Source organism: Protopterus annectens, chromosome 1.part0, assembly GCF_019279795.1.
Source record: "Protopterus annectens isolate FY-2018-M chromosome 1.part0, PAN1.0, whole genome shotgun sequence".
NCBI classification, from domain to species: domain Eukaryota; kingdom Metazoa; phylum Chordata; order Ceratodontiformes; family Protopteridae; genus Protopterus; species Protopterus annectens.
The window spans coordinates 767,663,552-767,677,671 of record NC_056725.1 but is presented as its reverse complement, the minus strand read 5'-3'; the positions used below and the strand labels follow the sequence as shown (position 1 = coordinate 767,677,671).

At 44.1% G+C, this 14,120-nt stretch overlaps 1 protein-coding gene across 1 annotated transcript in view; it reads right to left on the bottom strand.

The window, feature by feature from the left end:
- LOC122794439 (NF-kappa-B inhibitor beta-like) overlaps positions 1–14,120 on the bottom strand; it is a 172,230-nt gene that overhangs the window by 26,502 nt on the left and 131,608 nt on the right. The window contains exon 5 of the mRNA XM_044062817.1: positions 13,839–14,081. Coding sequence (XP_043918752.1) covers positions 13,839–14,081 — 243 coding nt within the window. The remainder of the gene's footprint in view (positions 1–13,838; positions 14,082–14,120) is intronic.

Below are 14,120 nucleotides of genomic sequence, written 5' to 3'. Positions count from 1 at the left end.
GCAACAGTGAATACTCTTGAACATCTACATTTATGTAAGTACACAACTGTACTATGTTCATCGTGTTTCACTGTTGCAGTCATTACAACTGGGTTGAATCCCAAAGCTAAGGTTGGGAGGCTAGAGCTAAATAGGATTTGGAGCGGCTATGAGGCCCTGCAGAACTGCAGTGGCAAAGCCTGCCCTGGATTTAGAGTAGAGTGGTAAGGGATAGTGTTTTGTAAAAGTGTGCACTGAACTCTAGGTTGCAGCCTCTAAAATGTCTTTGGTTGGTACTCCTCTGAGGAAGGCTGCTGAAGTGGCTGCTGCTCTGGTTGAATGTGGCCTAATGCCCTTAGGCACTGATTTGCCATGTTGAGAATAGCAGAAACAAATGCAGTGGCCTATCCACTTTGAAATAGTCTGCTTTGAGATAGCCTTTCCTTGTGATCCTGCAGCATATGCCACTAGTAATTGCTCAGTCTTTCTAAAAGCTTTGGTTCTGTCCAAGTAGAAGTGCAGCTGTCGGTGTATGTCCAAATAATGCAGAAGTCTCTCACCCTTATTCTGTGGGCTTGGGTAAAAGGTAGGCAAATGAATAGTTTGGTTAAGGGCCACACTGGACACTACCTTAGGCATAAATGTCGGGTTTGTCCTCAGAGAAAAGTACAGTTTTGTACCTACCATAAATGTAGATGTTAGAGTGTTCACCCTGCTGCAGTCATCACACTTGGGTTATCCTGCCGTCAGGCGGTCCCCGCAGTCGGCCTGAGTTCCAAAGTCTTGGTCCGGCGTCGGTTGCTGTCGTTTCTTCCCTGACGTCAGTGCGCCAGGGGTATACAAGAGGCATCAGACGCCATTTTCTTCAGTTTTTCTTGCCCCAGATGTCAGGTGCCCCCAATAGGTAGGCAATATTATATATATAAAGCAAATACACCACAGAGGTTGTATAGGATAGAGTGGTACAGATAAGTTCAGCTAGTTCAGAGGGGATGGAGGGAGGGTAACCTGGACTGCAGCAGGGTGAACACTTGAACATCTACATTTATGGCAGGTACAAAACTGTACTATGTTCGTGTTACCCTGCTGCAGTCATCACACTTGGGTTGAATCCCAAAGCTAAGGATGGGTGGTGGAGTTAAACAGGGTTAGAAGAAGCTAGTAGGCCCTGCAAAACTGCAGTGGCAAAACCAGCTCTAGTCTTAGAATATAGAGGTAAGTGATGGTGTTTGGTGAAGGTGTGCACTGAACTCGAAGTTGCAGCTTCCAGAATATCCTTGGTTGGCACTCCCCTAAGAAAGGCTGCTGATGTAGCTGTAGCCCTCGTGGAGTGGGACCTAATGTTAGCAAGTACCGGTTTCCCATGATGCGTGTAGCAGAAAAGTATGCAATGCCCTATCCATGTAGAAATGGTCGGTTTTGAGACAGCTTTTCCTTGTGATCCTGCAGCATAGGCTACAAAGAGCTAGTCATATTTTCTGAAAGCCTTAGTTTTATCCAAGTAGTAACGTAATTGCCTGTGAATGTCCAAAGAGTGCAGGAGTCTTTCTCCTTTGTTCTGGGGATTTGGGAAAAAGGTGGGCAAATAAATGGTTTGGTTCAGGGCCACACTGGATACCACCTTTGGCATAAAGCAACGGCTAGTTCGTAGAGAGACTGTCTTGATGAAAAATTAGGAAAGGCTCCACTGCCATTAGTGCCTGTAGCTCCGAGACTCTTCTAGCTGAGGTTATTGCTAGTAGCACGGCAGTTTTCCATGAAAGAAATTTTAAATCAGCTGAAAAAGCTGGTTCAAAGGGCAGCAGTGTAAGCTTTTCCAGAACAAAGTTGAGATCCCAAGTAGGTGCTGGTGCTCTCCTGGGTGGTCTTATGTTCTTAACCCCTCTGAGGTACTGTCTTAAGAGTGGATGTGAGAATAAAGGAGGATCCGTGTTGTAATGAGCTGAAATTGCTGCAGCGTGGATCTTAATAGATGAAAAGGAAAGTCCTTTGTGCAACATCTCAGTTAAATATTGTGGAATCTGAGGAATGTTTGGATCAAGGGGATTTTGGCCTTTAGCCTGGTTCCAGGCGGAAAATCTTTTCCATTTGTCTGAATAGGTTTTCCTGGTGCTGGGCCTCCTGGCCTCCAGAAGGACATCCACAACAGCTTTGGATAGAGGTGTTGGCTGGTTGTTTAGGTAATTTGCCATGTAGCCAGGTTTAAAGTCTTGAGCTGGCTGTGTAGAATCAGACTGTCTCGCTGGGTGAGCAGGTGAGGAATTTGTGGTAAAATCCATGGTGGGCCATGGGCATGTTCCTTAGAATTGGATACCAATGCTGGCGTGGCCAGTCTGGTGCAATGAGTATCATTTGTGGCCTCTCTAATCTGACTTTCAACAGTACCTTTACTAGAAGAGGCAGTGGAGGAAAGGCATACACTGTTAATGTTTTCCAACTAAATGAGAGGGTGTCCACTTTCCAAGCTTGTGGATGGAATGTCCTTGTGCAAAATTTTTGAAGTTAGTAGTTTTGGGGGCTGGCAAACAGATCTATGTCTGGGCGTCCCCATTTTTGAGCTATCATTGCAAATACTTGTGGAACTAGTTTCCACTCGTGTGGATCCATAATGTTTCTGCTTAGGTCATCTGCCAATGTGTTTTTCTTTCCTGGCAGGAATTGTGCTTGTAATTGAACCTGGTAAGACAGTGCAGTGTTCCACAAGGTCATTGCTTGCCTGCACAGAGGGTAAGAATATGTGCCCTCTTGCTTGTTTATGTACCACATTACTGTGGTATTGTCCATCTTTATTATTAGTTGTCCTGGGTGTAAGAGGTCCTTGAAAGCTGTTAGGGCATTCTGTACTGCTAGCATTTCTTTTTGATTGATATGCAGATGCCTTTGATCTGCAGTCCATTTGCCTAGAATGTACTGTCCTGCCATGTGTGCTCCCCAGGCATAGTCCGATGCATCTGTTGTCACAGTTTGCCTGGCTGTGGATAAGGTGAAAGGCTGACCTTGTTGAGGTGACATGCCTGTGCCCACCATAGAAACACCTGTTGAAGGCAGGGAAAGAGTGGTATCATTGTTTCCAAGCTGTGGCTGTGCTGAGTCCATACGCTTTTCAGGTACTATTGTAATTTCCTCGTATGCAGTTTTGCAAATGGTATTAGTACGCAATATGCCATGAATCCCAAGGCCTGCAGAATTTTTCTTGCAGGGAGTTGGGCCTTTGTTGCCATTATTTTGAAATACTGAGTCAGCTGTTATAGGTTCATAGATTAGTACTAGGCTAACAGCCCTTGTGAGCCATTTTAAGCCTAGCCAATTATCCCTTGTGAGATTCAAACCCTGCAACTTGTGTTTGTAAGGCAAACACCTTAACCATTAGGCCACCCTCACTCTGGCGTGAGATAAGCCATCTGGGCTGTTGTATTCAAGCTGGTACCCAGGAATATTATGTTTTGTGAGGGCACTAGTTTTGATTTCTTTTCATTTACTGTGTAACCTAGGCAACTTAGAAAGTGTTTGACAAATGCCAGATGCTTTAAAAGAATGCCCTTGCTTTCTGCTTGAATAAGGCAGTCGTCCAGGTATGGGTATATTTGAATTCCTCTTTGTCTGCAGTATGCAATTACTGGTGACCGGCATTTTGTGAAGACCCTGGGCACAGTAGATAAGCCAAAGGGCAGTGCAGAGAATTGATAATGCGTTGAACCTGCAATGAAGCGGAGGTATCTTCTGCAATTTTGTCTGATAGGGACATGCAGGTATGCCTCCTTGAGGTCCAACGTTACTAGCCAAGCATTCTTGCCCAGCATGGGAAGAAGCTGCTGTAATGTTTGCATCTTGAATTTTGGTACTTGCAGATAGGTGTTCAGAATTGAAAGATCCAGAATGGGTCTCCATGCTTTGTCTTTTCTTGGGACTAGAAACAGTCGAGTAAAATCCTCGTCCTTGCTCCTGTGTAGGTACTTGTTGAATGGCTCATGTCCATGAGAGCTGTAATTTGTTTTTGTGCCTCTGCCCATTGATTTGGTGGCAGGTTTGGCATTCCTTTTATCCTTGGCAAGGTATGAAAGTGGAATCTGTATCCTTGTGAGACAATGTTTAGGACCCATTTGTCTTTTGTGATGATGTAACCAGTTGTCCGCAAAAAAATGCTAATTTTACTCCCAAGGGAGCTGCCAGGAGAGATTTGCTTGGTAGTTTGAGGATCGAGTCATTGTGTTTGTCTTCGGCTAGCTTGGGATCTGTCTTCTCCTCCTTTTTGGGTAGCAGTACCCCATTGGTGAGGTTTGTAAGGGCCTTGTGACTGGCCTCTGCCCCTTGGGCATCTGTATTTGCCCCTCTGTGATCTGTCAGAAGCTGGAAAGGACCAGTTTGTTGGCCAATTTCTGCTGAAACGAAGGGGTTGTACCTGTAAAAAAATCCTTGACCGTCTGCGTAGACTTTGCCTTATCCTCCATTTTCTTTAAAACCTCTTCTGCTCTGACACCAAATAACACATCGTGCTGTAAAGGTGCATCCAATAATTTTGCTTTAACATGAACAGGTAGGGTTTGTTCTTTTAACCAAGCAAGTCTATGTATGACAGACCCAGTAACAGCTGCTCTAAAGGAAACTTCCAATTAATCAAATCCACATTGTAAAGTATGTTTGCCCACCTGTTCTGCTGCATGCAACAGATCCTGCATTTACTTGAATTCAGACTGTTCAGTATGTGTGCTCATTTTTTGTTTTAATTGAGACATTAGGAATTGCTGATATTTCAGCATGTGAAACTGACAATTTAATGCTCTCATAGCCAGAGTTGCTGAGGTGTATATTTTCTTTCCCCATCTATCCAGGGCTCTGGAATCCCTTTCAGAGGGCACAGGATTTTTAGTTATAGAAGCTTTAGCCCCCTTGGGACTCTGGGAAATTGTTTCTGGGTCAGCCACAGGACTTTTATAAAGGAATTTGTGCGAGTCAGGTACTCTGTAGTATCTGTCTGGTTTGGCTGGAGCAGGAGGTAGAGAGTTTGGATTTAGAATAGACTCCAAGTAAACATCATCCACAATATCTAAAACTGGAGAGATAGCAAGTGGTCTGTGCTGGGGTAGTAAAAGGAACTCTCTGAGCCTTTCCTTAGAATCAGAGTAGTCCTGGCCTTCCCAGTGGAAATGTTCCCTCATGGTATGTAAAGTTTCCCCAAAGGAGTAGTCTTCGGGGAGATGCTGAGGGAATAGAGTCTTCAGCATCAGAGTCTTCATATTGGGGAAAAGTGTAATCCTGTTCCTCAGAAGAATCTGAGGAAATCGAAACCTGGTCAGAGGAAGCATAATCCTCCTCTTGTCTAGGTCTTATCTGGAGAAGGATGGGAACCCGTGATTAGGGTAATCAAATCTTCAGCCATCTTAAGCATCTGTTTCTTAGGCATGGGGCCTTGAACTGTAGACTGATGTACAGTCTTTTTTGGTTTAAAGGAGTTTTAAGCTTAGCATAAGATGTAATGGTGAGTGTAGTCTGTCTGAAGACACCTTCTGCAACCGAAGGTGTTTCCACTGCAACGGGGTCTCCTCCTGCTCCGGTGTCGAAGGGCCTAATGAAGATGGCTGTGTCGGCCTAGTACACTCTGCTTGAGAATCCGCAGCTGTGTGGAGTTCCAATTCTGCTGTCATCAGGGGCTGTGTAGGTGCCTCACTGAAAACCGGAGAACCGGCGACAGGCCCAGCAGAGGCCTTGGAGTCTGGCTTGTTCCTACGCTGCCTGTCCTTATCCTTGCATTTTTTTATGCATGCCGGTCGTCCGCTGCACCGACGGCATGATATAATTAAATTTCCTACAAAAATAATGTCGTGCGAAGTCAAAACGGCGTTTGATAGTTCGTTTATTAAACCTAGCACAAAACCAACAACCTGTGACGTCGTGGTCTGGGCCTAGGCAAGGGATACAATAAGAATGGAAGTCCTTATGAGGTATTTGCTTCCCACAAGAAATATAATTGTTAACTTTTTCTAACATCGGACTGAGGCAAGAAAAGGTTCCCCAATGGGGTACTTAGCTTTACTGAAGACTTCGGACTGAAATTCGAACTGCTGAACTACTGAAGAAAATGGCGTTGGATGCCTCTTATATACCCCTGGCGCACTGACGTCAGGGAAGAAGCGACAGCAACCGACGCCGGACCAAGACTTTGGAACTCAGGCCGACTGCGGGACCACCTAACGGCAGGATAACCCAAGTGTGATGACTGCAGCAGGGTAACACGATGAACATCTCTATCTGGATGGAAAATGATAAAAGGTTTCCACAGCCATGAGTGCCTGTAGCTCTGAGACTCGTCTTGCAGAGGTTATTGCTAGGAGCAGAGCTGCTTTCCATGATAAAAATTTTATATCAGCTGAAGTGGCTGGCTCAAAAGGAGGGTGGGTAAGTTTTTCCAAGACATAATTGAGGTCCCATGTAGGAATTGGTGATCTCCTTGGAGGCCTTAAATTTTTGGCTCCTCTGAGGTACTGCCTTAAAGGATGAGAAAAAATAGGTGGCTCTGTATTGTAAAGAGCTGAAATGGCAGAAGCATGAATCTTAATTGATGAAAAGGATAGGCCTTTGTCCAGCATCTCAGTTAAATTTTGCAAAATCTGAGGAATATTTGGTACAGTCGTGTCAATCCCTTGTGCCTGGTTCCAAGCACAGAATCTCTTCCATTTTTCAGCATAAGATTTTTTGGTACTAGGCCTCCTGGCCTCCAAAATAACATCCATCACTGCTTTAGAGAGAGGTGTGTTTTGAATGACTACGTTATCCGCCATGCTGCCAGATTTAAGGTCTTGAATTGGCTGTGCAGGATCTGATTGTTGTGTTGGGACAGTGAGGAAGTTGAGGTAATGCCCAGGCTGGGTATTGAGACAAGTTCCTTAGAATTGGGTACCAGTGCTGGCGGGGCCAGTCTGGGACAATCCGTATCATTTTTGGCTTCTCTTGTAACTTTTAGGAGTACCTTGGGGAGGACAGGCAGTGGAGGAAAGGCATATACTGTTAAGTTTTTCCAGCTGAAAGATGGAGCATCCACTTTCCATGCTTGCTTGTGATAAGTCCTTGTGCAGAATCTCTGCAGTTGGCAGTTGTGAGGGGAGGAAAATATGTCCGGGCATCCCCAATTCCTTGTTATCATGCTGAAGACTTGCGGATCCAATTTCCACTCGTGGGGATCCATGAGGTTTCTGCTTAGTTTGTCTGCCAGAGTAAAAAGTCAAAAGGAGGCTAGCACCAAACAAATACTCACTGGATAAATAAGCACCAGAGGAGAAAGGCTACACCAACCTTGTTGAATAAAATATAAAGATTTTATTACCACTGTTCCGGCTGGCACAGAAAATAAATCCAAAAGCTGTTCAGCACAAAAAATCCAAACTGTTGAAAGCACAAACACAGAAAATAGATTCAAGAGCTGTTCAGCACACAAAATCCAAGACTGTTGAAAGCACAAACGCTATGTCTCCACACCTGCGTTTTCGTTTAGGACACTTCTTCAGATGCACTACAACTCATACAAAACTACATTCTATTTAAATACACTTTCAATTAATTTAATTGAACAATTAATTAATCACACCTAAATTCATTCAGGTTCAACCTTACTAGCCTTACAAGATACCAAACATTAAAAACTCCTTGTTACTATAACAGCAAATACACAGAGATCTATTTATATTAAATCACTCTACTTATTATACTTTTCAGATTTAATAAAATATAAATAGATCTGTGTGTAGGTGCAGCTGCATGCAATAAATCCTGCATTTCTTTGTTTTCTGCACATTCAGAATTTATCAACATTTTCTTTTTAAGCAGTGACATAATATATTGCTGATATTTAAGCATATGAAACTGAATTTAAAGCCCTTATAGCCAAGGTAGCAGAAGTGTAAACCTTTTTTCCCCATCTGTCCAGTGCCCTAGAATCCCTGTCAGATGGGGTAGGGATTTTTTGCAGTGGAAGCCTTGACCCCTTTGGGACCCTGAGAGACAGTTTCTGGGCCAGCAGCAGGGTTCTTAAAAAGACATTTATGTGAATCAGGAACCCTGTAGTATCTGTCTGGCTTAACAGGAGCTGGAGGTAGAGAGTCAGGAGTCAGACTGGACTCTGAAAATACATCATCTATAATGTTTAACACAGGTGGAATAGCAAGGGGCCTGTGCTGAGGTAGTAAAAGGAAGTCTCTGAGCCTTTTCTTAGATTCTGAATAATTTTGGCTCTCCCAGTGGAAATGCTCCCTCATGGTATGCAGAGTTTCCCCAAAAGAAAAATCCTCCGGAGAGGCTGAAGGGATAGATTCTTCAGCATCAGAATCCTCAAAGGGAAGAAGAGAGTATTCCTGATCAGAAGAGGAATCAGAAGAAATGGAAACCTGATCTGAAGAGTCATTCTGTCTCTTGCCTAGGCCTCTTATCAGGAGGGGGATGGGAACCCCTGATCAAAGTAATTAGGTCTTCGGCCATTTTCAGCATCTGTTTTTTAGGCATGGAGGCCTGTCCATGGGACTGTTGTACTGGTTTCGTTATCTTTAGAGATGCTTTAGTCTTTGCCTTTGAAGCTGAAGTCGTTTTAGCATATACCTGTGTAGGCCTGAAAACACCCTCAGAAGTCTATGCCTGCTCAGCGGCTCCGGACCCATCTGAGGGAAAAGTTTCAGAGGTTCCAATACCTTGAGTTTCCAGCAGCCTAGTCGGCTCCACGTAGGAGTCGGAAGCGGCCTGCGGCTCTAAAGTAGCAGGTGTCAGGGGCTGCAAAAGCACCTCACTGAAAACAGGCGAACTGGCGACTGGCTTAGAAGAAGCCTCGTAGTCAGTTTTGGACCTCGGATGCCTGTCCTTTTCTTTGAGTTTCTTTTGAATTGCGGTAATCGGATGGCTATCCCACGACATCTTGTAATTAAATCTTCTGCCAAAATAGTGAAATGCAAAATCGTACCGACGCTTAATAGTGCGTTGGTTAAATCTAGCACAAAACCGACAATTAGCAACGTCGTGATCAGGGCCTAGGCAAGGAATACAGTAAGAATAGAAGTCCTTATGAGGTATTTGCTTCCCACAAGAAATACAATTATTAACTTTTTCTGACATTGGTCTGGAGCAAGAAAAAAGTTTCCCCAACGGGGTACTTAACTTTTAATGAAGACTTCGGATCTGAAATTCGAACACGAAGATCTCAGGAGTCGGCCGACCGGCACTTGCGAACTGCTTTTGCTTCGGGCACCATGCGGCAAAAAAGACTGAAGAAAATGGCGTTGGCTGCATCTTATACCCCTGGCGCACTGATGTCAGGGAGGAGGCGACAGCAACCAACGCCGGACCTAGACTTTGGAATTCAGGCCGACTGTGGGTAGCCTGCCAGCAGGATAACCCAATTGTAATGACTGCAACAGTGAAACACGATGAACATCTGATAGTGCATGGAGCCGCTTTAAGTCTAAGGTTGCCAACCAGGCATCTTTGTCTAGCATAGAAGCAGCTGTTGAAGTGTTACCATTTTGAATTTTGGGATTACCAAAAGGTGTTTAGAATAGAGAGGTCCAGGATAGGATGCTAGGAGTTGTCTTTTCTGGGTACCAGGAAAAGTCTTAAATAAAAACCTTGCCCACTTTCTTCTGCTGGGACAGGCTGAATAGCCCTGACACTTAGAAGAGAGAGAACCTGCTGTAGAGCCTCTGCCCACTGATTTGGGGGCAGGTCTGGCCAACCGTTTGGGGTTGGTAGGGTGTGGAAGTGGAATCTATATCCAAAACCCATTTGTCCTGGGTAAGGAGTTCCCAGTTTTTTGCATGCAGGGTGAGCTTTCCTGCTAAGGGAGCAGGTAGTTGAGCAGGGCTTGGAAGGGTTAAGGTTAAGTCATTGTGCCATTTTTCCGTAGGGGGGTGTCTTACTACTCCCTGCTTTGGAAGTGGGAGACCCCCACTGTTTAGACCTGTGTGTAGCCCGAGACTTTAACCTATGTGGTCTGCTGTTCCTGGGGTTGGACTGAGAAGGCCTGGAAGAGGCTGGAAAGGACCAGTTCTTTGAAGGCCCATGCCTACTAAATCTGGGAGGCTGTACTTGCAGGAAATCTTTGATAGTTTGCATAGATTTAGCTTTTTCCTCCATCTTTTTGAGGACAACTTCTGCTTTGTTGCCAAACAGGCAGTCTTGGTTTAAGGGAGCATCCAGTAATTTAGCTTTAACATGATCTAGCAAATTTTGCTCCTTAAGCCAAGCATACCTTTTAAGTACAAACCCAGTGACAGCAGCCCTGCAAGATGCTTCTAAAAAGTCAAAACCACATTTCAAAGTATGTTTACAAACTTGTTCTGCAGAATGCATTAAATCCTGTAATTCGTGTTCAGCACAGTCAGGAATCATCATTTTCTGTTTAAGCAGTCCCATAATATGAAACTGGCAATTTAAAGCCCTAATGGCCAAAGTATCAGAAGTATATACCTTCTTACCCAATCTGTCCAAGGCTCTAGAATCTCTATCAGAAGGGGTAGGATTTTTGGCAGCAGTAGCCTTAATGCCCTTTGGTCCTTGGGAAATGGTCTCTGGGTCCGTAGTAGGATTCTTGAAGAGGAACTTGTGAGAGTCAGGTACTCTAATACTAGTCAGGTTTTCTGGGAGCTGGAGGTAAAGTGTCTGGGGAAATGCTAGACTCCAAGAAAGCATCATCTACAATGTCCAGAACAGGAGGGATAACTAAAGGCTTGTGCTGAGGGAGGAGTAAAAATTCCCTACGCCTCTTTTTGGGAGTCAGAGTAATCCTGGCTTTCCCAGCAGAAATGCTCCCTAAGAGTGTGCAAGATTTCACCAAAAGACAAACCTTCTGGAGGGGAAGCAGAGGGAATAGAATCCTCTTCATCAGAATCCTCATATGTAGATATGGGCAAATCCTGGTAATCAGAAGAAACAGAAATATCAGATTCCTGATCAGAAGGAAAATCAGTTCTAGGTCTCAGAGGGGGAAGGCTGGCTTCCCCTAATTAAGGTAATAAGGTCTTCAGCCATTCTAAGCATTTGTTTTTTTAGACATATGGGCCTGAGCATGCGGTTTGGACGTCAGTTTTCTAGGTGTGGGTAGAGTTTTAGGCCTAGATGAAGAAGATGGCGGTTTAAAAGTCTGTAGGCCTGAATACACCCTCAGAAGCCAGTGCCTGCCCAGCGGCTCTGGACCCATCCAAAGTAGAGACGTCTGCAGGTTCCATAGTCAAAGAAGCATCTCACAGCAGACTCCGAATGGGTCTCAGTAGAGGCCTGCGTATTTGGGATAGCAGGTATCAGGGGCTGCGAAAGCACCTCACCGAGTACCGGCGAACTGGCGACTAGCTTAACGGAAGCGTCGGCAGTTTTGGATCTATGCGGTCTCTCTCTGTCTTTATCCTTATGTTTTTTCTGAATATCGGTAGTCGGATGGCTTACCGAAGCCATTTCTGGATAGTTATAGAGTACCAAAATAGTTTGCTGCAAATATAGCCAGACAACGAATAGTTCGGGGGTGGAACAAGGCAGAAAACCGACAGCAAGGGACATCATGGTCTGGGCCGAAACAAGGAATGCAGTATGAATGAAAATCTTTAGGAGATATTTGCTTTCCACAGGTAAGACAATTGTTAACTTTTACTGACATCGGTTAAGAGCAAGAAAAAAGAATCCCCACCCCAACTGGTTACTTAGCTTTTTTGAAGACTTCAGTTCTGAAACTCTAAAATTAAAATTTCAGGAGTCGGCCGACCGGCACTTGCGAACTACTTCTGCTTCGGGCACTGCGCGGCAAGAAAGACAGATATAATGGCATCGGCTGCAGGTTTTATACCCCTGACAACCTGACATCATGGAAGAAGAGACATCATCCGATGCAGGAATCCAAGATTAAGGCCGGCTGAGGGCTACCTGCAGGCAGATAACCCAAATGTGATGACTGCAACAGTGAAACATGAAGAACATCTGCTTTCTTCTGAGTGGCGAAGAAGTCACTCTCTAAAGTGCACCAACTTCAGAAAACACAACCTCTGAATCCATAGCACCAAAAGATAACTGGAGAAGCAGCTCATCTGCCAGATTGTTTCCCAGAGATACGGACTGCTACAAGACTGACGTCCCTTGTCTAAATGAGACTATGACAACTCTCTGAAGGGAATTTGTCGAAGTGTTAATGCAGAACAATAACAATGAAGACCACTTTTGATAAACTGTGATATTGTCCTTTTCCCAGTGTTGTGACACCACGGAGTTAGCATAATGCAAGAGGTAACAAGCAGGGAGGCAAAAAAAAAATTGCTTTTGTTTCACTGAAAGTGGTTTTCAGAGTAACCACTTTAAATTATCAGCACTTGGATAAACTGTATCTTTAGAATCACTGTGAATCTGTCTATGGCCCTCAGCAAATCACCTCTTTGCACAGACTATGTGAATTTGCAACTTCATTACTTGTTTAATGAACACAACATGGAATGACTGCCAGAGGAAAAAATGCCCCAGAAGAAACAGTTTCCAAGATGCACAAGGACAGGAAGGCTGCTTGAATCTCCAACTGGTCCAAGTGGAACTGTCTCCCCTAGGAAGACCTCAATGCAAGCACAATGAGCTGTCCAATGTGGACTTCCATCATGCAAGCAAACTATTCATTATGAGAAACTGTAAAGTGGTCTGGCTGCAGGAAAGGAAAGGAGAGCCACCCAAATGATAATGCGTAATGTCCGTCATTCCAAAGAAAGGGAACAGGGGTCTGACAGCAGAAAGTCCATTAGGGTGCAGTAGCTCTGAAGCAGAAACTTACGAACAGGACAAAGTGGTGTTGGCTGTATTGTTCTCCATGTTCTACAAATGTGGCTGTGACAGCGCTGATGTCGCCCTGGTGCTCACTTTAGCATTAGGCCTATGTCTGCACTGCCATAGTCAAAGAAAAGGGCATCTCTAGGTGCAGAAAGTATTAAAGACAACTGGATAAGTTCAGCCTTTATGTTCACTCTAGAAACAAGTCTCATTTGAGATTTTATGAATTAGTATCAAGATTCAACCAATGTGTAAACAACTTTATATCCAACTTTTTTTCCCTGGCTCATCCACAGCTTTCAGCTAAAAATTAACTGGAAAGACCTGACTAGGGAAATTGGGCGTGCAGTGAAGAGGCTCTCTGGTTCGCTTCTCAGCTTGGGTGCTTTCTCTATGCAGTCAGCATGTTCTCCCTGTGCTCACATGGTTTTCTTCCCACAGTGCGAGTGCATGTGTTTGTGATAAGGCAGAAAGACCTGGCTGACCACTTTCGGTTCTCTCCTTGCTTTGAAAACTGCAAAGGTAGTAGTGGCTGTGCACAGTCACTCTAGGGGTCAAAATGTAACTTGTAGGATAGTTTGCGAGAACTTGCTAGACTTGCCTCTTTTTTCAGAAAGGGGTGGCAGACTAAATACAAGGAATGCTGTTTAAGGGTAAAGGAAGAATATGAAGTAGACACTAAAGCTTTGCCTGCTAAACACTTTGTCTTAGTAAAAAGCTTAAAATGTATCTATACATTTGAGAGTCAACCTAGTGAATGCTCTATAAAAAACAATTTACTCAGCAGATGAATCACACAAAAATCAAACAAAGCTGTGACAACAATTTTCCAAAATAGTTGTAATTTTCAGTAATGAGAGATTTGGGATGGTGTCTGACTGCATGCAAAACTTTACCTGCTGAGCAGTTTTAATGCCTGCAGGAGTCGTGCTTTCCTCATACTAGAGGATACTGAGATGTTGCCATATAATGGAAATGGTTGACCAAGCCTATTTCTCTGCAAGATTTGCATATGTATATAACTCTACCAGACAAGAGTACTATCATGTTACCAAGACATGCACATATGAAGGTAAACAAAGCACAACTCTTACATCAGTGTCTTCTGCATCTTCAACATCACTTTCTTCTGAATCTAAGTCAGGATCCTTTGCACCATATTTTCTCAAACAATCCTGTATCTCTTCATTAGGCCGGAAAAGAGCACTGTACATTGGCGTGTAGCCAGCACACATCTTCGCATTGACATCTGCTCTTTGCATCAGTAACCACTCGACTATCTCAAGGTTCTGAGCCTCTACAGCCAGATGTAGTGGACTTCTTCCACAACTTGTTTCCTAGAAAAAAAAAACGTGGAAGAAAAAAGATGTCCATTC